General features: G+C 48.2%; 1 protein-coding gene across 2 annotated transcripts in view; it reads left to right on the top strand.

Moving 5' to 3' along the window:
- Positions 1-25,635, top strand: part of DAW1 (dynein assembly factor with WD repeats 1) — a 156,902-nt gene that overhangs the window by 83,549 nt on the left and 47,718 nt on the right. For both annotated transcript variants that reach the window (XM_063915633.1, XM_063915634.1), the window contains exons 5-7: positions 20,577-20,699; positions 23,878-23,977; positions 25,408-25,515. In XM_063915633.1, the coding sequence (XP_063771703.1) occupies positions 20,577-20,699; positions 23,878-23,977; positions 25,408-25,515 (331 nt within the window). The remainder of the gene's footprint in view (positions 1-20,576; positions 20,700-23,877; positions 23,978-25,407; positions 25,516-25,635) is intronic.

Genomic DNA, 25,635 nt, shown 5'->3' with positions numbered 1-25,635 from the left:
AAGGTGAGCGGCGGCACTAAACACTCTTTCGGAGTACACACTTGTGGGAGGGCAACTTAGGTAGAATAAAGCCAGTTTGTGCAAGGGCCTCCAAATTGCCTCTTTTTCCTGCCAGTATAAGTACGGACTGTGTGACGTGCCTACTTGGATGCGGTCACTCATATAATCCTCCACCATTCTATCAATGTTGAGAGAATCATATGCAGTGACAGTAGACGACATGTCCGTAATCGTTGTCAGGTCCTTCAGTCCGGACCAGATGTCAGCATCAGCAGTCGCTCCAGACTGCCCTGCATCACCGCCAGCGGGTGGGCTCGGAATTCTGAGCCTTTTCCTCGCACCCCCAGTTGCGGGAGAATGTGAAGGAGGAGATGTTGACAGGTCGCGTTCCGCTTGACTTGACAATTTTGTCACCAGCAGGTCTTTCAACCCCAGCAGACTTGTGTCTGCCGGAAAGAGAGATCCAAGGTAGGCTTTAAATCTAGGATCGAGCACGGTGGCCAAAATGTAGTGCTCTGATTTCAACAGATTGACCACCCGTGAATCCTTGTTAAGCGAATTAAGGGCTCCATCCACAAGTCCCACATGCCTAGCGGAATCGCTCCGTGTTAGCTCCTCCTTCAATGTCTCCAGCTTCTTCTGCAAAAGCCTGATGAGGGGAATGACCTGACTCAGGCTGGCAGTGTCTGAACTGACTTCACGTGTGGCAAGTTCAAAGGGCATCAGAACCTTGCACAACGTTGAAATCATTCTCCACTGCGCCTGAGACAGGTGCATTCCACCTACTATATCGTGCTCAATTGTATAGGCTTGAATGGCCTTTTGCTGCTCCTCCAACCTCTGAAGCATATAGAGGGTTGAATTCCACCTCGTTACCACTTCTTGCTTCAGATGATGGCAGGGCAGGTTCAGTAGTTTTTGGTGGTGCTCCAGTCTTCTGTACGTGGTGCCTGTACGCCGAAAGTGTCCCGCAATTCTTCTGGCCACCGACAGCATCTCTTGCACGCCCCTGTCGTTTTTTAAAAAATTCTGCACCACCAAATTCAAGGTATGTGCAAAACATGGGACGTGCTGGAATTTGCCCATATTTAATGCACACACAATATTGCTGGCGTTGTCCGATGCCACAAATCCACAGGATAGTCCAATTGGGGTAAGCCATTCCGCGATGATCTTCCTCAGTTGCCGTAAGAGGTTTTCAGCTGTGTGCGTATTCTGGAAACCGGTGATACAAAGCGTAGCCTGCCTAGGAAAGAGTTGGCGTTTGCGAGATGCTGCTACTGGTGCCGCCGCTGCTGTTCTTGCGGCGGGAGTCCATACATCTACCCAGTGGGCTGTCACAGTCATATAGTCCTGACCCTGCCCTGCTCCACTTGTCCACATGTCCGTGGTTAAGTGGACATTGGGTACAGCTGCATTTTTTAGGACACTGGTGACTCTTTTTCTGAGGTCTGTGTACATTTTCGGTATCGCCTGCCTAGAGAAATGGAACCTAGATGGTATTTGGTACCGGGGACACAGTACCTCCAACAAGTCTCTAGTTGGCTCTGCAGTAATGATGGATACCGGAACCACGTTTCTCACCACCCAGGATGTCAAGGCCTCAGTTATCCGCTTTGCAGTAGGATGACTGCTGTGATATTTCATCTTCCTCGCAAAGGACTGTTGGACAGTCAATTGCTTGGTGGAAGTAGTAAAAGTGGTCTTACGACTTCCCCTCTGGGATGACCATCGACTCCCAGCAGCAACAACAGCAGCGCCAGCAGCAGTAGGCGTTACACGCAAGGATGCATCGGAGGAATCCCAGGCAGGAGAGGACTCGTCAGAATTGCCAGTGACATGGCCTGCAGGACTATTGGCATTCCTGGGGAAGGAGGAAATTGACACTGAGGGAGTTGGTGGGGTGGTTTGCGTGAGCTTGGTTACAAGAGGAAGGGATTTACTGGTCAGTGGACTGCTTCCGCTGTCGGCCCAAGTTTTTGAACTTGTCACTGACTTATTATGAATGCGCTGCAGGTGACGTATAAGGGAGGATGTTCCGAGGTGGTTAACGTCCTTACCCCTACTTATTACAGCTTGACAAAGGGAACACACGGCTTGACACCTGTTGTCCGCATTTCTGGTGAAATACTTCCACACCGAAGAGCTGATTTTTTTGGTATTTTCACCAGGCATGTCGACGGCCATATTCCTACCACGGACAACAGGTGTCTCCCCGGGTGCCTGACTTAAACAAACCACCTCACCATCAGAATCCTCCTGGTCAATTTCCTCCCCAGCGCCAGCAACACCCATATCCTCCTCATCCTGGTGTACTTCAACACTGACATCTTCAATCTGACTATCAGGAACTGGACTGCGGGTGCTCCTTCCATCACTTGCAGGGGGCGTGCAAATGGTGGAAGGCGCATGCTCTTCACGTCCAGTGTTGGGAAGGTCAGGCATCGCAACCGACACAATTGGAGTCGGACTCTCCTTGTGGATTTGGGATTTCGAAGAACGCACAGTTCTTTGCGGTGCTACTGCTTTTGCCAGCTTTAGTCTTTTAATTTTTCTAGCGAGAGGCTGAGTGCTTCCATCCTCATGTGAAGCTGAACCACTAGCCATGAACATAGGCCAGGGCCTCAGCCGTTCCTTGCCACTCCGTGTGGTAAATGGCATATTGGCAAGTTTACGCTTCTCCTCCGACAATTTTATTTTAGGTTTTGGAGTCCTTTTTTTACTGATATTTGGTGTTTTGGATTTGACATGCTCTGTACTATGACATTGGGCATCGGCCTTGGCAGACGACGTTGCTGGCATTTCATCGTCTCGGCCATGACTAGTGGCAGCAGCTTAAGCACGAGGTGGAAGTGGATCTTGATCTTTCCCTAATTTTGGAACCTCAACATTTTTGTTCTCCATATTTTAATAGGCACAACTAAAAGGCACCTCAGGTAAACAATGGAGATGGATGGATTGGATACTAGTATACAATTATGGACGGGCTGCCGAGTGCCGACACAGAGGTAGCCACAGCCGTGAACTACCGCACTGTACTGTGTCTGCTGCTAATATATAGACTGGTTGATAAAGAGATAGTATACTCGTAACTAGTATGTATGTATAAAGAAAGAAAAAAAAACCACGGTTAGGTGGTATATACAATTATGGACGGGCTGCCGAGTGCCGACACAGAGGTAGCCACAGCCGTGAACTACCGCACTGTACTGTGTCTGCTGCTAATATAGACTGGTTGATAAAGAGATAGTATACTCGTAACTAGTATGTATGTATAAAGAAAGAAAAAAAAACCACGGTTAGGTGGTATATACAATTATGGACGGGCTGCCGAGTGCCGACACAGAGGTAGCCACAGCCGTGAACTACCGCACTGTACTGTGTCTGCTGCTAATATATAGACTGGTTGATAAAGAGATAGTATACTCGTAACTAGTATGTATGTATAAAGAAAGAAAAAAAAACCACGGTTAGGTGGTATATACAATTATGGACGGGCTGCCGAGTGCCGACACAGAGGTAGCCACAGCCGTGAACTACCGCACTGTACTGTGTCTGCTGCTAATATAGACTGGTTGATAAAGAGATAGTATACTCGTAACTAGTATGACTATAAAGAAAGAAAAAAAAACCACGGTTAGGTGGTATATACAATTATGGACGGGCTGCCGAGTGCCGACACAGAGGTAGCCACAGCCGTGAACTACCGCACTGTACTGTGTCTGCTGCTAATATATAGACTGGTTGATAAAGAGATAGTATACTCGTAACTAGTATGTATGTATAAAGAAAGAGAAAAAAACCACGGTTAGGTGGTATATACAATTATGGACGGGCTGCCGAGTGCCGACACAGAGGTAGCCACAGCCGTGAACTACCGCACTGTACTGTGTCTGCTGCTAATATAGACTGGTTGATAAAGAGATAGTATACTCGTAACTAGTATGTATGTATAAAGAAAAAAAAAAAAACCACGGTTAGGTGGTATATACAATTATGGACGGGCTGCCGAGTGCCGACACAGAGGTAGCCACAGCCGTGAACTACCGCACTGTACTGTGTCTGCTGCTAATATATAGACTGGTTGATAAAGAGATAGTATACTCGTAACTAGTATGTATGTATAAAGAAAGAAAAAAAAAACACGGTTAGGTGGTATATACAATTATGGACGGGCTGCCGAGTGCCGACACAGAGGTAGCCACAGCCGTGAACTACCGCACTGTACTGTGTCTGCTGCTAATATATAGACTGGTTGATAAAGAGATAGTATACTCGTAACTAGTATGTATGTATAAAGAAAGAAAAAAAAACCACGGTTAGGTGGTATATACAATTATGGACGGGCTGCCGAGTGCCGACACAGAGGTAGCCACAGCCGTGAACTACCGCACTGTACTGTGTCTGCTGCTAATATAGACTGGTTGATAAAGAGATAGTATACTCGTAACTAGTATGTATGTATAAAGAAAGAAAAAAAAACCACGGTTAGGTGGTATATACAATTATGGACGGGCTGCCGAGTGCCGACACAGAGGTAGCCACAGCCGTGAACTACCGCACTGTACTGTGTCTGCTGCTAATATAGACTGGTTGATAAAGAGATAGTATACTCGTAACTAGTATGACTATAAAGAAAGAAAAAAAAAACACGGTTAGGTGGTATATACAATTATGGACGGGCTGCCGAGTGCCGACACAGAGGTAGCCACAGCCGTGAACTACCGCACTGTACTGTGTCTGCTGCTAATATAGACTGGTTGATAAAGAGATAGTATACTACTAATATTATATATACTGGTGGTCAGGTCACTGGTCACTAGTCACACTGGCAGTGGCACTCCTGCAGCAAAAGTGTGCACTGTTTAATTTTAATATAATATTATGTACTCCTGGCTCCTGCTATAACCTATAACTGGCACTGCAGTGCTCCCCAGTCTCCCCCACAATTATAAGCTGTGTGAGCTGAGCACAGTCAGATATATATATACATTGATGCAGCACACTGGGCTGAGCAGTGCACACAGATATGGTATGTGACTGAGTCACTGTGTGTATCGTTTTTTTCAGGCAGAGAACGGATATATTAAATAAAACAAACAACTGCACTGTCTGGTGGTCACTGTGGTCGTCAGTCACTAAACTCTGCACTCTCTTCTACAGTATCACAGCCTCAGGTCAATCTCTCTCTCTCTCTCTCTCTCAACCCTAATCTAAATGGAGAGGACGCCAGCCACGTCCTCTCCCTATCAATCTCAATGCACGTGTGAAAATGGCGGCGACGCGCGGCTCCTTATATAGAATCCGAGTCTCGCGATAGAATCCGAGCCTCGCGAGAATCCGACAGCGTCATGATGACGTTCGGGCGCGCTCGGGTTAACCGAGCAAGGCGGGAAGATCCGAGTCGCTCGGACCCGTGAAAAAAACCATGAAGTTCGGGCGGGTTCGGATTCAGAGAAACCGAACCCGCTCATCTCTAATATAAAGCCCTTACTTAATTTTTCATTCTGACAGGGCAGAATTGAGGACTCGTCCTCAATTTCTCCTTAAGGTGTTTTCTGTTTTTCACATGAACCAACCTATTGTGGTACCTGCGGGTACTAGGGACTTGGAGGACTCCAAGTTACTTGACGTTGTAAGGGCCCTGAAAAATATGTTTCCAGGACGGCTGGAGTCAGAAAATCTGACTCGCTGTTTAGCCTGTATGCACCCAACAAGATGGGTGCTCCTGCTTCTAAGCAGACGATTGCTCGCTAGATTTGTAATACAATTCAGTTTACACATTCTGTGGCAGGCCTGCCACAGCCAAAATCTGTAAAAGCCCATTCCAAAAGGAAGGGGGCTCATCTTGGGCGACTGCCCGAGGGGTCTCGGCTTTACAACTTTGCCGAGCAGTTACTTGGTCAGGGGAAAACACGTTAGCTAAATTCTACAAATTTGATACCCTGGCTGAGGAGGACATGGAGTTCTCTCATTCGGTGCTGCAGGGTCATCCGCACTCTCCCGCCCGTTTGGGAGCTTTGGTATAATCCCCATGGTCCTTACGGAGTCCCAGCATCCACTAGGACGTCAGAGAAAATAAGATTTTACTTACCGATAAATCTATTTCTCGTAGTCCGTAGTGGATGCTGGGCGCCCATCCCAAGTGCGGATTGTCTGCAATACTTGTACATAGTTATTGTTACAAAAATCGGGTTATTCTTGTTGTGAGCCGTCTTTTCAGAGGCTCCTTCGTTGTTATCATACTGTTAACTGGGTTCAGATCACAGGTTGTACGGTGTGATTGGTGTGGCTGGTATGAGTCTTACCCGGGTTTCAATATCCTTCCTTATTATGCACGCTCGTCCGGGCACTGTATCCTAACTGAGGCTTGGAGGAGGGTCATAGGGGGAGGAGCCAGTGCACACCACCTGATCCTAAAGCTTTTATTATTGTGCCCTGTCTCCTGCGGAGCCGCTATATCCCCATGGTCCTTACGGAGTCCCAGCATCCACTACGGACTACGAGAAATATATTTATCGGTAAGTAAAATCTTATTTTCTTACACTAAGATGAATGATCATCACTCCCACTAAGGCCTCAGTCATCCTCGTCCCACCACTAGCGTTTTCACACAGCAGAAATGAGACAGTGTTTTCCAGGAAAACACTGTAATGTATAATTTTGTATTCAGATACAGCTGCAGTCACACACACAATATAGGCATGCCACATATTTTAATCAAGAGAGTCTGCTTGTGCGTCTTATTCACATTGCGTTGCGACTAAGATGCATTTTTGGCAAAAAAGAAGCAAAAAAGACGCCCAACGCTAGAAGATTCTCATGTGACCTGGCGTGCCAAGAGGGCCTGGTTAGAGTGACTGCAGCAAAGATGTATGAGGACACATCTGTACAAACACAGACCTTAGTTAGCACTGGCCGAATTAACATACAACAACAGCTCTAACTGAAGAGTATGAGGAATGTGATGTACTACCCTTGAAGACTTTTACACACAGGTTTTATACAGCAAGAGTTAAGCATGCACATTTAACAAGATAACTATCACATGACAACACAGTGAATTTCCTGCCTATGCTGGCCAGCATGATTTCACCTTTGGGATTCATATAGCTGCAAGGTCCCGGAGAGTGAGAGCCTTATAATACCTATGCACTTAAGGATGATGTAGCTAGTGTGGAAGCCAGAAAACCCCTGTACACGGAGCGAGCACTGGTGTAAACGCCTTTGGGGGTAACGTTCAAGGTCTACTGCCTGCCCGTGCTGCCGGTCAGATGCATGTATATTTGTAGGGCCTGTTCCCCCTTCTTGTGGCCTCAAGCCCATTTTATTGGATTGGGTCCAAAATCCCGGAGAGACACAATCCCGCTGTCGGTATCCCATTTGTCAAAATACTGATGAATACTGGTATTTAAACCCTAACTATCCCCTCCCGAAGCCTAACCCCAATGCCCTCCTCCCTCCACAGCCTAACACTAACTGCCCCCACCCCGCAGCCTAGTCCTAACCCTCCCCCTAGTGCCTAAACCTAACCCCAGTACTTATGTCAGGATTCTGACCATTGGGATTCCGCTGTCAGTAGTTTGACTGTCAAGATCCTGACTGCCAGGATCCTGATTGCATAAGTGCACTTAGTGTTAATGGACTAGTGCCCTCTGCATTATCGGACACTCATATTTAAGGGATCAATACCAACTGTAGCCTTGGGCCAAATGCACTGAATATTGGAGGGCCTAGTGCCTACTGTGCCCTCAAGCATAGTGCCCGCTGTGCCCTTGTACCTAGTGCCTGGCTATTGAAGGGACTAGTGCCCACTTTGTGCTAGGGCCAAGTCCCTGGATATTGAAGGGCCTGGTGCCCTTTGGGGCCTCAGGCCTAATGCCTGGCTATTGAAGACCCTAATATACACTGTGCCCTCGGACCTAGTATCCACTGTGCCCTTGGGCCTAGTGCACACTTGCTTGATGGGCCTAGCCCCCCTTAATGAAAGATTGTTCAGAGTCCCCACTGGGGCCCTACTTGTTCCAGGGTTTTCAACAGAAATGGCCATGGTTCATCCAAAAGTCCCTTTCCTGAAAGTCAGCTCCAGATGGGTTTCACTTGAGGGGATACGGTTCTATTGCCTCAGGGCTTCCAGGGTCTTCAGTCCCCATCTTCACCTAAAGGACAGTGACCTGTTTTCCCTCCTTTGCCAAGGCTGCCTCTCTAAGGCTTCCAGCATCTTCACCGACCCTTCTCCTCGGGGGTGTCAACTCAGCTGGCCACCTCAACTGGGTGATGGCCAGTTGAAGTTCTTTTTTGCCAGACGCCTTCAACCCAGGTCTTCCTGTGTCCTTGCTGTCTTCAAACTTTTCCGGGTCTACGCTGTTGTCTTCTCCCTTCAAGCCCGCAACATTACTTCTATTTTCTCTGCTGTCAGACTGGCTCACATCACCCTGCGCTGGCTGACATATGCCAGGGGGCTTAGCACTGACTGTCTTGGCTCATCGTAGCCATCTTTAATTTAAGCCACGGTTTACGTTCAGGATCCCGGCTGTCGGGATCCCAGTAGCCGTAATACCAAAACCGGAATCCCGACAGACATCAGAACACTGACAACGGAATCCTGAAAGACTCAGGTTCCCAGCGACGGAATCCCGACTTTCAGGATCTTGAAGGTAAGTATTAACGGCCGCATGTGGGATGGGGGTTAAGTTTAGGCACATTCCACGGGAGGTCAGGGTAAGACTGTGGGTTGTGGGAGATTAGAGTTAGGCTGCAGAGAGGGGGGGTTAGGGTTAGGCACCATTGGGGGAGTGTTAGGGTTAGGCACTAAGGGGGGAGGGTTGGCTAACTCGCAGCTCTTTTTTTGAAAAGTGCGACAGTTATTGGCATAGCCTGAATCCCTTCAGGGTGGCTATGGAAAGCCAATGCTGCAGGACATGCTAGACCCCACTACAGTTGAGCTATTAATAGACCCCTCTACAATTGAGCCTCCTGATCTGTTAGGAATCTGCCACCAATGTAGACCATCATTGGTTTCCCATTGATGGTTACAACTAGTTCCCATCGTCATCAGACTAGGGGGTTTACTCTGACATGCGTGGGGACGACCAGCACAGGACTAGTCCGCCCCGCATGTCAGGCCCTACCCCCTCGCACAGGTGCAAAAAGCTCTAGACGGTCCGGACACGTCTGTGTTGACCGGACTGCGCCCCGCCACTGACGTTCTAATGCTGTTGGCACACCCCCTCCCGTCGCGCAACCGCCTCTGCCTGTCAATCAGGCAGAGGCGATCGCAGCCCTGAGATGCTGAGAGCATCTCACTGGGCTCCCGGGGTGCGCAGTGTGGCCACTGTGTGTGTGCACTCCAGCCACGGCTTCAGACTGCGGGATCCAGTCTGCATTAGCCCCAATAACTTGTTGCTAATCGTCGATGGCCAACCCTAGGGTTCTAGTGCATGACTCCATATTGCTGTCTCTGCTCTACATCTTCACATTTATGCCTGTAACTGTGTTGATTAATTGATTAATTGATCCTGACCATCTCTGGGGAAGGAGTACTTTAATCATCTGGGTTCCTGACTCCATAGTCTTTCTATTATAAACGCACAGTGAGGTCACTTGGGCTGCTCTTTGAACTCAAATTTTCCTATTCCTCAACTGTACTGCTGCTGCTTTATTAGAATAATTCTCTTCTATTTTTCAGTGTAATTTATATTGGCAGGCTGATATGGCCATCTAGTGGTCAGTTTCTATAGCTGTTTGGTTAGCTGCCTTATCTGAATTACAATATTGATACTTGCAGTTTCACGGCTTTGTGTGCTGTATTACAGGTTGAGTAATGTATCCCTTATTCAAAATGCTTGAGACCAGAAGTATTTTGGATATTGGATTTTTCCGTATTTTGGAATAATTGTATACCATAATGAGATATCATGGGGATGGGACCCAAGTCTAAGCACAGAATACATTTATGTTTCATATACACCTTATACACCCAGCCTGAAGGTCATTTAATACAATATTTTTTTAAAACTTTGTGTATTATACAAAGTTTGTGTACAGTGAGCCATCAGAAAACAAAGGTTTCACTATCTCACTCTCACTCAAAAAAGTCCGTATTTCGGAATATTCCGTATTTCGGAATCTTTGGATATGGGATACTCAACCTGTACCAAGATTGTGTTGATCTGCTGCACATCTCTTTTCCCCCAGAGTTCCCTGCATTTCCCTACCTGTAGTTCTTTATCATATAATTATTTTCTAATTCACCGTTCTTACAGACTTTGCTAACACATTCCTTAATACCTAATATACTTGCAGTGTACCTTCTGTTTTACATCTCTCCTCCACAGGGTCACACATTATACACTACATCTGGTACCATGCCCCCATACAAACTAGCCCAGATGGGAGATTGGTCCCCTGTAACCGCGCCCCTTTCTACCTTACCAGTGGTAAGGGTCCTTTCTCTTGAGGCTCGGTACACTGATATCTCTGGGGACCCCGCAACCCCCCTTGACTTGGCAAAGAGGGAGTTTAAAAAAAAGTGTATGTGTGTGTACAGGGCTGCCACCAGAAATGATGGGGCCCGGGACGAACCCTCACAAGGCAGGGCACCCCCACTGTCCGCTCCCCCTCCTCTCATGCATCCCCCAAACTCATACTTGCCTACTCTCCCGGAATGGCCGGGAGGCTCCCGAAAATCGGGTGACCCTCCCGGCCCCCCCGGAAAAGCAGGCAAGTCTCCCGATTCCTGCGCTCACCCCTGCCCGGCCGCCCACTTAGTGAGTAAAGTGGGCGGTCCGGGCAGTCGATGACGCAATTCTTGTTGAATCGCGTCACCATAGCCACGCCCCCTACAGTATAATGCCTGTAATAGCAGCATTATGCAGTGGGGGCGTGGCTTAAGTGACGCGATACCTCAACCACACCCCCACCCTGCCTCTGCCACCCCCCCGACCCGCCTCTCCTCCGCCCCCTCTCCTCATCACTTCCCGTCCCCACCCCCTGCTGATCTGACCTGGCTGCTCCCTCCCGGAGGGAGCAGCTGAAAAGTCGGTAAGCATGCCCAAACTGTACCTTTTGAGGGGGCCGGGGTGGTTGTAGTCAGGATCAGGGGGCCAGGTCACACAACCACGGAGGGACAGAGGCAGAGCCGCGGTCATATTCTTAATACAGAGCCGGACTGATTGGCTGCCGGTCCGTGATCTCCGATTGGATCACGGCCGGCTCTGTATTAAGAATATGGCTACGGACCACGGCTCTGCCTCTGTTTCTCCATTGCTGTCTGTTGATGCGCAGGCAGGCAGCTGACCTGTGTCCCTGATCCTGAGTCCTGACTACAAGCACCCAGGCCCCATCTCAGTCCGGGCTCGGGACTGCAGTACCCACCGTCCCCCCTTGATGACGGGCCTGTGTGTGTGTGTGTGTATATATATATAGTGTATATATATATATATATATATATATATGTGTGTGTATCAGGCTTGGATGATGTGTGACCGCCTTCATACAGCACGGCACTGCAGCTCAAATGACAAAACAGTTTATTCCTGCTTCAGTGTTTTGAGGTCATCACCTTGTCATCAGTCTGCCCTTTAGGGTTAAGGCATTAGAGTTAGTTTAGGGTAGGGAGGCCAATCCCGGGATCGAGATCGGCGGGATCCCGGGATTCAGGCCCAAAAACGTCTGGAATTTTTCCAGACATGGCCTCTTGCTCAGTGACCCTATTCACACTATTTATATAATGTTATAGATATATAGGATTAGTGCACCATGCAAGGACTTGGCATTTGCTAACGAGCTTGGTGGCTGTTACTAAGGTAAGGTAAGGTAAGGCAGCTGGCTGATGCTATATTGCACCAAAGCATTGCATACTAGTTTTTACCCATTAATGTAGTAAAGAATGTTTGAAGAAATTATTTGCACACAGAAAGACTGTACAAACTGGCGAATCTTTGGGCCGAGGGTGTCCTCCTGGCACCCAACAAGAAGCCCCTGCTGTCATCTCAATAAAGCAGAGTAGAGGGCCTCTCAGAACAACAAGTGGCCAGCCGCCAGTGGGAACATGGATTTAGACTATACATGCCCCATAGAGCCCCCTTGCTCTGCTCTTTTATGACAGTGGGCCTAATTCAGACCTGATCGCTGTTGTGCGAAATCGTAAGGCAGCCGATTATCGAACGACTGCGCGTGTGTACGGATCGTAATGCGCAGGGCCAAACTGCAAAAAGATCTGGCATCTGTTTTGATCGCTAGGCGTACGCAAGCTGATTGACAGGAAACGGGCGTTTGGGAGGGGGGGGGGGGGTAACTGGCCGTTTTCTGGGAGTGTCAGGAAAAATGCAGGTGTTCCCAAGCGTTTTCAGGGAGGGTATGTGACGTCAGCTCCGGCCCGATCAGCAGTTTGTATCACACTGTGAGTAAGTCCTGGGCACAGCCTGCACACACTGGAAAAATCATTAGATGGTGAGTGAGTTGTGAACGGATTTGCAGCTGACCGGCGTTTGCAAAGCTTTTCGCACGGTGTACGCAGACTTGCACCTGGCAGTTTTTCACTCTGTCTTGGCAGCGACTATCCGATCGCAGACCTCTGCAAATTCGCAGAGGAGCGATCAGGTCTGAATTAGGTCCAATATTAGGATAATATTCTGTATCCGTACCCCCCAGTTGGTTCTTGGCTCTCATATTTTCATCTACTGATAAGATTGCAAACTGGATTGGCTATTAGTTAGGTAAACTGGATATACAGTACTGTTGTTTGTACATTCCATGTTAATTCTAAAAGATTCATAGTATTGTCTATGTGCTGATGTGATAGAACATGATACTGTATAAGTAGAATACATAAGCCTTGGGCTCTATCTACAGAAGCCACAGGTACAGTGCATCTGGAAAGTATTGACAGCGCTCCACTTTTTCCACATTTTGTTATGTTACTGCCTTATTCCAAAATGGAATAAATTCATTTTTCCCTCAAAAATCTACACACGATACCCCATAATGACAATGTGAAAAGTGTTTTTGAGATTATTGCAAATTTATTAAAAATAAAAAACTAAGAAATCACATGTACATAAGTATTCACAGCCTTTGCTCAATACTTTATTGATGCACCTTTGGCAGCAATTACAGCCTCAAGTCTTTTTGAATATGATCCCACAAGCTTGGCACACCTATCTTTGGGCAGTTACGCCCATTCCTCTTTGCAGCACCTCTCAAGCTCCATCAGGTTGGATGGGAAGCATCAGTACACAGCCATTTTCAGATCTCTCCAGAGATGTTCAATCGGATTCAAGTCTGAGCTCTGGCTGGGCCACTCAAGGACATTCACAGAATTGTCCTGAAGCCACTCCTTTGATATCTTGGCTGTGTGCTTAGGGTCGTTGCCTTGCTGAAAGATGAACCATCGCCTCAGTCTGAGGTCAAGAGCGTTCTGGAGCAGGTTTTCATCCAGGATGTCTCTGTAGATTGCTGCATTAATCTTTTCCTCTATCCTGACTAGTCTCACAGTTCCTGCCGCTGAAAAACATCCCTACGGCATGATGCTGCCACCACCATGCTTCACTGTAGGGATAGTATTGGTCTGGTGATGAGCGGTGCCTGGTTTCCTCCAAACATGATGCCTGGCATTCACGCCAAAGAGTTCAATCTTTGTCTCATCAGGCCAGAGAATTTTGTTTCTCATGGGCTGAGAGTCCTTCAGGTGCATTTTGGCAAACTCCAGGTGGGCTGCCATGTGCTTTTTACTAAGGAGTGGCTTCCGTCTGGCCACTCTACCATACAGGCCTGATTAGTGGATTGCTGCAGAGATGGTTGTCCTTCCGGAAAGAAGAAGATAAAGCTCCAGTACGAGCGAAACGTGTCAGAGGTATCGGTGACGGGGAACCACCATTGAGGACAGATCTAATACGGCTATTAGCTCACCACTTGACAGCGACAGCAATCCATTGGGCGGTCACTGGAAGGCGCAGCGGCAATCAGATTGTGGAGGACGGAGACGTCCGTTGCCTCCTAGCCGAATCTTTCATAATACATCATTGACTCGCTGTGGGAGAAGCTGCTTCATTATTTATTCTTAGGACTACGGTGAGCCCGTTAATATCCTCACAGGTGGCTAGATTGAGCATACACACAGATCGGTGTGATAATAAGATTAGCTCATTTATTATACAGCGCAACGGCACATTTGAAAATAACTTGCACCGGGACAATTAACAAGTATCCGTGTGGGACTGAAGTGAAGGTTCCATTATATACGGTTTTTACTTATCCACAGGACAATGTGTGGAGGGTTTTCTGACAGTGGACTGTCATTTTTATAGTAATTGATCCACCTCTATTAACGGTCAGTCTATATAGAATTGATAAACTTATATACTGCAAGTATTTGGAGTGATGTATGTATTAGACCAGGATGTTTTATTGATATATTAAGGTTTATATATTTTTTAACAGTGTATTAAATTTGTGGGATAATAAGCACTGTTTTGTGCAATTATATGTTAAATAATAATTTGTATAATGACGTGTCTGCACTCATCTCATTTAAGCCGTTAATTATTAGATTAAGCGCAGAGTGAATTCTTTAATATTATTGTTATTTCCTGTAGCAACAGGAGGTGTTCTTTTTTTATGCGCACACAGGCATAATATCACTGCTTGCAGCTGATTAGTAATTAAGATATTGTGGAGTATTAGCCTTCTTTACTAGCATAATAATAAAACTAGCGCCTAGAGACATATCTGTAAAGGCTGTGAATACTCATGTACATGTGATTTCTTAGTCTTTTATTTTCTCTTAAGTCCTAGAGGATACTGGGGTCCATTTAGTACCATGGGGGTATAGACGGGTCCACTAGGAGCCATGGGCACTTTAAGAATGTGATAGCGTGGGCTAGCTCCTCCCTCTATATCCCTCCTACCAGACTCAGTTTAGAAAATGTGCCCGGAGGAGGCAGTCACCCCAAAGGCAGCTCCTGAAGACTTTTCTGCATTTATTTTCTATGTTTGTTGTTTTCAGGCAGGGCTGGTTGACACCAGCCTGCCTGCTTTGTGGGATTTAGGGGGGGGGGGGGACAGCCCAACCTCTTGAAGGGTTAATGGTCCTGTTCCCCGCTAACAGGACACTGAGCTCTTGAGGGACCTATTCGCAAGCCCCACCACGGCGAGCGCACAGTCCTGCAGCACGCCGCCACCCCTAACAGCGGCAGAAGAATGAAGAGTGGTGAGTACTGAGCCGGTGCCCCGGCCATTATGGCGGCATGAGGGTACGGAGACGCATGGCTTCTACACGGGACAGAATGCGTCTCCGGACACAGTACACAACTGCGGCCCCATACACTGTACACAGTACCCATACTGGCACAACAGTATTAAAACGGTTCTCTCCATTTTAAGCACCAGATTCCTCAGCCAGTATAAAAAAAAGCGGGAAGACTGCACGCCATTGAAGGGGCGGGGCTTCACTATGAGAGGATCCAGCAGCTCACCAGCGCCATTTTCCCTCTGCAGTGGACACAGACGCTGACAGGACAGGGACGCGCAGCTCCTCCAGTGTGATTCCAGATTACCTCAGCGGTACCGGGGGGTCATAGCAGGGGGGAGCGATTATTGGTGTACTAAGTCCCCTATCAGGGTACTTAGTCTGCGACCCGGCTAAGCTTGGCATTAGCGATAAGGGCACGGTGGGGGTTGGCTTCAAACAACTCTGTGTCTCCCTAAAGAGCTCTTTGTAGGTTAATTGTGTTTAACCTTTCGTGTGTGTGTGTGTGTGTGTGTGTGTGTGTGTGTGTGTGTGTGTGTGTGTGTGTGTGCGCTGTCACATTACATTATGTCAGGCAGAGAGTATGTGTCTTATACCGCAGAGTGTTCCTCTTCACTGGGGGGCTCACTACTGGGTACTCAGGGTTCACAGGCTAGCAGGGCTGAACCGGAATGGGTCCATTCTCTTAAGGGAATGATCTCAACTCTTTTTACAAAATTGTCCCGCAATGAGAAAGAGACACAATACTTAAAACAGACTGTGGATGAGTTTATGAACGGAGACTCAGTCCCCAAGACAGTGTCTCAGTCCCCTCCCATTTGTCCGCAAAAGCGATCTCCGGCCCAAATTCTGCAGTCTGACGCTGACAGGTCAGATATGGAGGAGGGAGGGGTGGACTCAGAGGGGTGGGATTCCGCTCTATCACAGGAATAGAGGCGCTTATAGAGGCTATCAGAGATGTTCCTCATATTCCTGATAAGGTGTCAGAGGAGTGTGAGGAATCTTATGTTAATGTAAAAAAGAAGTCCTCAGTCACTTTTCCTGTGTCAAAGGAATTGAATACCCTGTTCGAAGAACCATGGGTTAATCCTGATAACAAGTTTCAGGTCCCTAAAAGGTTGCTCTCATCTTTTCCTATTCCTATGGAGGATAGGAAAAAATGGGAATACCCACCGATAATGGACGCATCAGTCTCTAGGCTGTCACCTAAAATTGTATTGCCTGTTCATGGAGCAAACTCATTGAAAGATACGGCTGATTGTAAAATTGAGACTACACTCAAAGACCCACTATTGTATGTGCGTGGATCACTAAAGCCATTGAGAAATGGTCAGGTAACCTAATTGAGGAGTTAGATTCCTTATCTAGGGGGGGTGTTCTCTTACTCCTGCAGCATATAGAGGACTCCGCAAACTTTATGGTGAAAGTCATAAAGGAAATAGGCGTGCTTAACGCACGCACCACCGCTATGGCAGTGTCGGCACGCAGGGGCTTGTGGCTACGCCAGTGGACTGCTGACGCGGATTCCAGGAAAGGCTTGGAAGGCCTACCATTCACAGGAGAGGCCATGTTCGGAGATGAATTAGACAAATGGATCTCCACAGCTATTGCGGTAAGTTTACGTATCTTCCTTCCGCAGCCCCCCCTTTCAAGAAGACTTATTCAGCTTCTAAGTTACAGTCCTTTAGGACAGCCAAGTTCAAGGGCAAATCCAGAGGTGCTTCTACGTTCTCCAGTGGCACAAGAGGTAAACCACAGCAGGTGCTCAGGAACAGAGCTCAGGCTCTGCTTCCTCAAAGACTTCAGCATGATGGTGGACCGCAATGCCTGGAAGGCTGTCAGGTGGAAGCACGCCTACAATTCTTCAGTCAGATCTGGTCAAATTCGTGCCAGGATCCCTGGGTCATAAATCTTATTTCCCAGGGCTACAGACTGGAGTTCCAAGAGCTCCCACCTAACAGATTCTTCAAGTCAGGCTTGCCAGTTTCACAAGAGGCAAGTATAACTTTACAACATGCCATCCAAAAACTGGTACAGACTCACGTTATTGTTTCAGTTCCACCTCATCAGCTAAACAAAGGGTACTATACCAACCGAAAGGTTCGGTAAGACCAATTTTGAACCTCAAGTCGTTGAACCCGTACCTAATTCAAGATGGAGTCTCTGAGAGCGGTGATCTCAGGTCTGGAGGAGGGGGAACTGCTAGTGTCTCTAGATATCAAGGATGCGTACCTTCACATTCCGATCTGGCCGCCTCATCAGGCTTACCTACGATTTGCACTGCAGGACTGTCACTACCAGTTCCAGGCCCTGCCATTTGGTCTCTCCATGCCACCGAGGATGTTCACCAAGGAGATGGCAGAGATGATGTTTGTACTCCGCAAACAGGGAGTGAACATAATTCCGTACCTGATAAAAGCACCGTCCAGGGAAAGGTTGCTGGCCAGGATTGCTCTCTCAACCAAACTTCTTCAGGATCATGGGTGGATTCTGAACCTTACGAAATCTCACCTAGAGCCAACATGGAGGCTCCCATTCCTGGGAATGATACTGGATACAGAAATGCAGAAGGTGTTCCTTCCGTTGGAAAAGGCATTAGTGATCCAGTTGATGGTTCAGGATGTCCTGAAGCCAACCCGGATATTGGTGCATCTATGCATCGCCTTCTGGGGAAAATGGTGACCTCTTACAAAGCTCTTCAATACGGAAGGTTTCACGCAAGACCCAAATGGTCAGGATCGCATCTACACATGCACCAGAGCATCCGTGTGTCGCCAAGAGCCAGGATCTCCCTTCTGTGGTGGCTACAGACTTCTCACCTCGTCGAGGGTCGGAGGTTCGGAATTCAAAATTGGATTCTGTTAACCACAGACGCAAGCCTCAGAGGTTGGGGTGCAGTCACCCAGGGGGTGCAGTTTCAAGGAAGATGGTCCAGTCAGGAAGTCGTCCTTCCAATCATCATTCTGGAACTCAGGGCCATACAACGCCCTTCTGCAGGCCTCACATCTTCTTCAAGATCGGGCAATTTAGGTTCAGTCAGACAATGTGATGGCAGTAACGTACATAAACCGACAGGGTGGAACGAAAAGCAAAGCATCAATGTCAGAGGTGTCAAGAATTCTCCTCTGGGCAGAGAGAAACGCTGTGGCATTGTCAGCGGCCTTCATTCCGGGAGTAGACAACTGGGAAGCAGACTTCCTCAGCAGACATGACCTGCACCCCGGGGAGTGGGGCCCTCACCCGGAGGTGTTCAGGTGCTTGACAAGTCGATGGGGATATCCACAGATCAACATGATGGCCTCTCGTCTCAACAAGAAGCTCAAGCGGTATTTTTCCAGGTTGAGAGACCCACAGGCGGTAGCAGTAGACGCCCTGACGACTCCATGGGTCTATCAGAGGGTGTACGTGTTTCCTCCACTTCCTCTGATCCCAAGAATTCTAAAGAGAATAAAAAGGGAAAAGGTTCAAGCAATTCTAATTGCTCCGGACTGGCCAAGAAGGGCCTGGTACGCGGACCTTCTGGAGATGCTCCTCAAAGATCCGTGGCCTCTTCCTCTTTGTGAGGATCTTCTGCAACAGGGCCCGTTCGTCTATCAGGACGACGGCATGGAAGTTGAATGGCTGATTCTAGCCAGGAGAGGGATCCCTAACAAGGTTATCCCGACTATGATCCAAGCCAGGAAAGGGGTAACGTCTAAACATTACCATCGTATTTGGAAGAAATACGTGTCTTGGTGTGAAAGCAGAAAATTTTCTGCGGTGGAATTCCATCTGGGACGTTTCCTGCTTTTTCTACAAGCAGGAGTGCATGTGGGCCTACGTCTGGGCTCCATAAAAGTCTAGATTTCGGCCTTGTCCATTTTCTTTCAGAAACATTTGGCTTCTCTACCTGAGGTCCAGACGTTCTTGAAAGGTGTTCTGCACATCCAACCTCCCTTTGTGCCTCCCATGGCACCTTGGGATCTCGATATGGTGCTGCATTTCCTCCAATCGGACTGGTTTGAGCTGTTACAGGAGGTGGACGTAAAATATCTTACGTGGAAGACCGTAACACTGTTGGCCTTGGCTTCAGCAAGACGTGTGTCGGAGCTGGGGGCTTTGTCTCACAAAAGTCCCTATTTAATTTTCCATGTAGGCAGAGCTGAACTCAGAACTCATCAGCAATTTCTTCCTAAGGTGGTGTCTGCGTTTCACATCAACCAGCCTATTGTGGTTCCGGTTGTCACCGACACCTCTGCTACTTCAAAGTCTTTGGCTGTTGTGAGGGCTTTGAAGGTGTATGTGATAAGAATAGCGCGTCACAGAAAGACTGACTCGCTGTTTGTTCTTTATGGTCCCAATAAGATTGGGTGTCCTGCTTCAAAGCAGACTATCGCATGCTGGATCAAACTTACTATCCAGCATGCTTATTCCACGGCAAGTTTGCCATGTCCAAAATCTGTACAGGCCCACTCTACTTGGTCGGTGGGTTCTTCCTGGGCGGCTGCCCGTGGTGTCTCGTCTTTACTGCTCTGCCGAGCAGCTACTTGGTCAGGTTCGAACATGTTTGCTAAGTTCTACAAGTTCGATACTTTGGCCTCTTCAGTTTGGTCAATCAGTTCTGCAGGAACCTCAGCACTCTCCCACCCGGTTTGGGAGCTTTGGTACATCCACATGGTACTAAATGGACCCCAGTATCCTCTAGGACGTAAGAGAAAATAGGATTTTAATTACCTACCGATAAATCCTTATCACGTAGCCCGTAGAGGATACTGGGCGCCCGCCCAGTGCTTCGTTCTACCTGCACTGTTACTTGGTTAAGTAATGTTGGTTCAGCCGTTGCTGTTCCTGTTTCAAGTTTGGTTAGCATGGCTTTCCTCTGTTTGTGTGTGCTGGTTCGGAATCTCACCACTATCCTTATCTATCCTTCTCTCAAAGTATGTCAGTCTTCTTGGGCACAGTCTCCTAGACTGAGTCTGGTAGGAGGGGCATAGAGGGAGGAACCAGCCCACACTATCAAATTCTTAAAGTGCCCATGGCTCCTAGTGGACCCGTCTATACCCCATGGTACTAAATGGACCCCAGTATCCTCTACAGACTACGAGCAAAGGATTTACCAGTAGGTAATTAAAATCCTATTTTTAATAAATTTGCAAAAATTGAAAAAAACGTTGTCATATGTGGAGGGAAAAAATGTATTTATTCCATTTTGGAATAAGGCCGCTACATAACAAAATGTGGAAAAAGTTAAGCACTGTGAATACTTTCCGGATGCACTGTATCATACATGTGCTCTTAATGGTGCAAGTCTATGCTGCAATCAAAACCACTCTCTCCCCCTGTTTAGCTTCATTACAGGCAGTTATGACAGAACATGCAAAGTGTGGGACACGGCCTCAGGAGAAGAGTTACACACACTGGAAGGCCATCGAAACGTGGTTTATGCTATCCAGTTCAACAACCCCTATGGGTAAGAGAACATTCAGTAGGTTACTGGTTACATAGTAGTAAGAAGAAATGCAAGATATGTGAAATCACTGGATCAGTGGATGTTCCAGAGGGTAGACTAACATCTAAATATAGAATGTGATGGCAGATAAGAACCACTTGGCCCATCTTGTCTGCCCTACACACATGTACATGCACACACTGACACACTAGGGTTCTTTTTTTTTTTTGTGTCAGAAGCCAGTTAACCGATCAGTATATTTTTTTGATTGTGGAAAGAAACCGGAGTACCCGGAGGAAACCCACACAAGCACGGGGAGAATATAAAAACTCCACACAGTTGTGGCCATGATAAATAACATACATTTTGGCCTTGCGTACAAATGTAAAATGGGCACATAGAGCAGGAGCATCTTAGGGTGATTTGGTAATACCTGGCCCTCCCTCTCCTCCAGGACCCATAGAGCAGGAGCATCTAAGGGTGATTTGGTAATACCCGGCCCTCCCTCTCCTCCAGGACCCATAGAGCAGGAGCATCTAAGGGTGATTTGGTAATACCCGGCCCTCCCTCTCCTCCAGGACCCATAGAGCAGGAGCATCTAAGGGTGATTTGGTAATACCTGGCCCTCCCTCTCCTCCAGGACCCATAGAGCAGGAGCATCTTAGGGTGATTTGGTAATACCTGGCCCGCCCTCTCCTCCGGGACCCATAGAGCAGGAGCATCTAAGGGTGATTTGGTAATACCTGGCCCGCCCTCTCCTCCAGGACCCATAGAGCAGGAGCATCTAAGGGTGATTTGGTAATACCTGGCCCTCCCTCTCCTCCAGGACCCATAGAGCAGGAGCATCTAAGGGTGATTTGGTAATACCTGGCCCGCCCTCTCCTCCAGGACCCATATAGCAGGAGCATCTAAGGGTGATTTGGAAATACCTGGCCCTCCCTCTCCTTCAGGACCCATAGAGCAGGAGCATCTAAGGGTGATTTGGTAATACCCGGCCCTCACTCTCCTCCAGGACCCATAGAGCAGGAGCATCTAAGGGTGATTTGGTAATACCTGGCCCTCCCTCTCCTCCAGGACCCATAGAGCAGTAGCATCTAAGGGTGATTTGGTAATACCTGGCCCTCCCTCTCCTTCAGGACCCATAGAGCAGGAGCATCTAAGGGTGATTTGGTAATACCTGGCCCTCCCTCTCCCCCAGGACCCATAGAGCAGGAGCATCTAAGGGTGATTTGGTAATACCTGGCCCTCCCTCTCCTCCAGGACCCATAGAGCAGGAGCATCTAAGGGTGATTTGGTAATACCCGGCCCTCCCTCTCCTCCAGGACCCATAGAGCAGGAGCATCTAAGGGTGATTTGGTAATACCTGGCCCTCCCTCTCCTCCAGGACCCATAGAGCAGGAGCATATAAGGGTGATTTGGTAATACCCGGCCCTCCCTCTCCTCCAGGACCCATAGAGCAGGAGCATCTAAGGGTGATTTGGTAATACCTGGTCCTCCCTCTCCTTCAGGACCCATAGAGCAGGAGCATATAAGGTTTTTTTTGTAATATCTGGCCCTCCCTCCACTCCCGGACCCATAGAGCAGGAGCATCTATGGGTGATTTGGTAATACCCGGCCCTATCTCTCCTCCAGGACCCATAGAGCAGGAGCATCTAAGGGTGATTTGGTAATACCTGGCCCTCCCTCTCCTCCAGGACCCATAGAGCAGGAGCATCTTAGGGTGATTTGGTAATACCTGGCCCTCCCTCTCCTCCAGGACCCATAAAGCAGGAGCATCTTAGGGTGATTTGGTAATACCTGGCCCTCCCTCTCCTCCAGGACCCATAGAGCAGGAGCATCTAAGGGTGATTTGGTAATACCTGGCCCTCCCTCTCCTTCAGGACCCATAGAGCAGGAGCATCTTAGGGTGATTTGGTAATACCTGGCCCTCCCTCTCCTCCAGGACCCATAGAGCAGGAGCATCTAAGGGTGATTTGGTAATACCCGGCCCTCCCTCTCCTCCAGGACCCATAGAGCAGGAGCATCTAAGGGTGATTTGGTAATACCCGGCCCTCCCTCTCCTCCAGGACCCATAGAGCAGGAGCATCTAAGGGTGATTTGGTAATACCTGGCCCTCCCTCTCCTTCAGGACCCATAGAGCAGGAGCATCTTAGGGTGATTTGGTAATACCTGGCCCGCCCTCTCCTCCAGGACCCATAGAGCAGGAGCATCTAAGGGTGATTTGGTAATACCCGGCCCTCCCTCTCCTCCAGGACCCATAGAGCAGGAGCATCTAAGGGTGATTTGGTAATACCCGGCCCTCCCTCTCCTCCAGGACCCATAGAGCAGGAGCATCTTAGGGTGATTTGGTAATACCTGGCCCTCCCTCTCCTTCAGGACCCATAGAGCAGGAGCATCTTAGGGTGATTTGGTAATACCTGGCCCGCCCTCTCCTCCAGGACCCATAGAGCAGGAGCATCTAAGGGTGATTTGGTAATACCCGGCCCTCCCTCTCCTCCAGGACCCATAGAGCAGGAGCATCTAAGGGTGATTTGGTAATACCCGGCCCTCCCTCTCCTCCAGGACCCATAGAGCAGGAGCATCTAAGGGTGATTTGGTAATACCTGGCCCTCCCTCTCCTTCAGGACCCATAGAGCAGGAGCATCTTAGGGTGATTTGGTAATACCTGGCCCGCCCTCTCCTCCAGGACCCATAGAGCAGGAGCATCTAAGGGTGATTTGGTAATACCTGGCCCTCCCTCTCCTCCAGGACCCATAGAGCAGGAGCATCTAAGGGTGATTTGATAATACCCGGCCCTCCCTCTCCTCCAGGACCCATAGAGCAGGAGCATCTAAGGGTGATTTGATAATACCCGGCCCTCCCTCTCCTCCAGGACCTATAGAGCAGGAGCATCTAAGGGTGATTTGGTAATACCTGGCCCTCCCTCTCCTCCAGGACCCATAGAGCAGGAGCATCTAAGGGTGACCTGGTGTTACATGGCCCCCTCCCCTCCAGGCCAAGTGAAGACTGCTATTATATATTATATTATACATATCCACCATATTAATCAATTATCTCCTGTCCTTCACTTGTTTTTATTTTACCTGTTTGGTATTAGTTGTAGTTTGTATTGGTAGTTCTCTATTGTTCTTTTGCATATTTGTTATAACTCTAAAGCCATACACTAAAATATAATAATAAATGTTATCCTTTCCAACAGAGATAAAATAGCCACAGGATCTTTTGATAAAACCTGCAAATTATGGAGTGCAGAGACAGGGAAATGTTACCACACATTCAAGGGACACACTGCAGAAATAGTAAGTACCTCTTACATGTGAGTGGCCTTATTCAGATGTGGTTGGAGTTCTGTCCTGCGCTGCAAAGTACAGATAATCGGTACTTTGTGCATACGCAGGACCCATTCTGAGCATACACGAATGGTTCGTGCAAGACAGGATGCAGGACGGCAGTAGACTGTATGTGATTGACAGTTTGCTGCCATGTTGGGGGGCGCGGAGGGGGCAATGATAGACTCCGGATGCTGTAAGTCGTTTTACGGTGACTAAGTGATCCGATTCTGCGTCCTAGGATGCAGGTCGGATCAGTACTGCAGCGGGACTCGTCTACTTGTCATAGATGCCTTCTGCTGCATCACCATACAGCGCTATCACTGCTGCTGCCCTGCGTAGCACTGATAGCAACTCCAACCGCATCTGACTTAGACCCCAAGTGATGAGAGTAAATGTGATATACACACTGGTCAGGGAAAGTACTGAGCCTGCCGCCCGAGGCTCCGACCTCCCGCGCCTATCTCTGAGCCCCTTACACACTGGCTGATTTTCTAATTATAGCCTATGCGGCTGACATACATTTAGATATGTTTAACCGTACTATTATTTCATGAATGGGAACTTTAAGTAAGCATGTTATTATTATTGGGGAGGGTCCTTAGACTGCACACTTATAGCTGCCAGTAATGTGAGGTGCTACCTACTTAGACTTGTAGTTCTACAGAGAAAAGGGCGGGGGTGTTGTAGGTGCACTGTCTCTAGCATTACTGATATCATACAGCTTAGCATATAATAAATAGTGGAGTTTGGTTATGTATTGATCAGTGCCCCACTGCAAGGGACTCCACTCTGTTGCGTTACCTAACACTGTAGGGGTTCAAACCTAGGGCACGGGACCCCCCAAACCACCACAGCCAAGCGACCCCAGGGCATCACAGGGAATGATTATGTGTAGTGAGAAGGATTTAAGGAATAGGTGAGAAAAAAAGTGTTATGGGGTGAATTAATATAAGTGAAAAAGGTGTGACATGTATAATAAACAGTGAAAGTGCCAAATTAAATGTAATGCTGCGATGCCGTGCTGTCACCCAGCCACGGCAGTCCAGAAGGCCCCGCACCCCAGTAGCCACCCCATCAATGGGGCCTTCTGGACTGCCGTGGCTGGGTGACAACAGGGCATCGCAGCATTACATTTAATTTGGCACTTTCACTGCTACGGAAGATGCAGCACCGGTCACTCCTGAATCAGGCGCTAAGTTCCCCAAGACACAGCGAGCAAATACACTAGGGAACTGTCAGCAGCCAGCCAACCTATCAGCAGGCTATTAGAGTGCGGTATGAACCAGAGTAGAGGGTAACTCTTCCTCTCATTTCCAGTGACATGCTGATTGTGCTCATGATTGGAGAATTCATATGTTTGGTGTATTCCATGATGCAAAACATTATTGTATTTCCAGGTTTGTTTAGCATTCAATCCTCAGAGTACCCTGGTGGCGACTGGAAGCATGGACACTACAGCAAAACTGTGGGACGTAAAGAGTGGGGAGGAGACCCTTACATTGAGTGTAAGTTGGGAGATAGAGCAGCACTCGCTCCCTGGCACATATAGTTACATCTGTATCTATATAATGTTTCTCAGCAAAAAGCGTTTAAGCAGCCAGCGACATAACGAGGGTGTGTGAGCG

The sequence above is a fragment of the Pseudophryne corroboree genome, chromosome 4 (genome assembly GCF_028390025.1).
Source record: "Pseudophryne corroboree isolate aPseCor3 chromosome 4, aPseCor3.hap2, whole genome shotgun sequence".
NCBI lineage: Eukaryota > Metazoa > Chordata > Amphibia > Anura > Myobatrachidae > Pseudophryne > Pseudophryne corroboree.
This window is presented reverse-complemented; position numbering and strand designations above follow the sequence as displayed.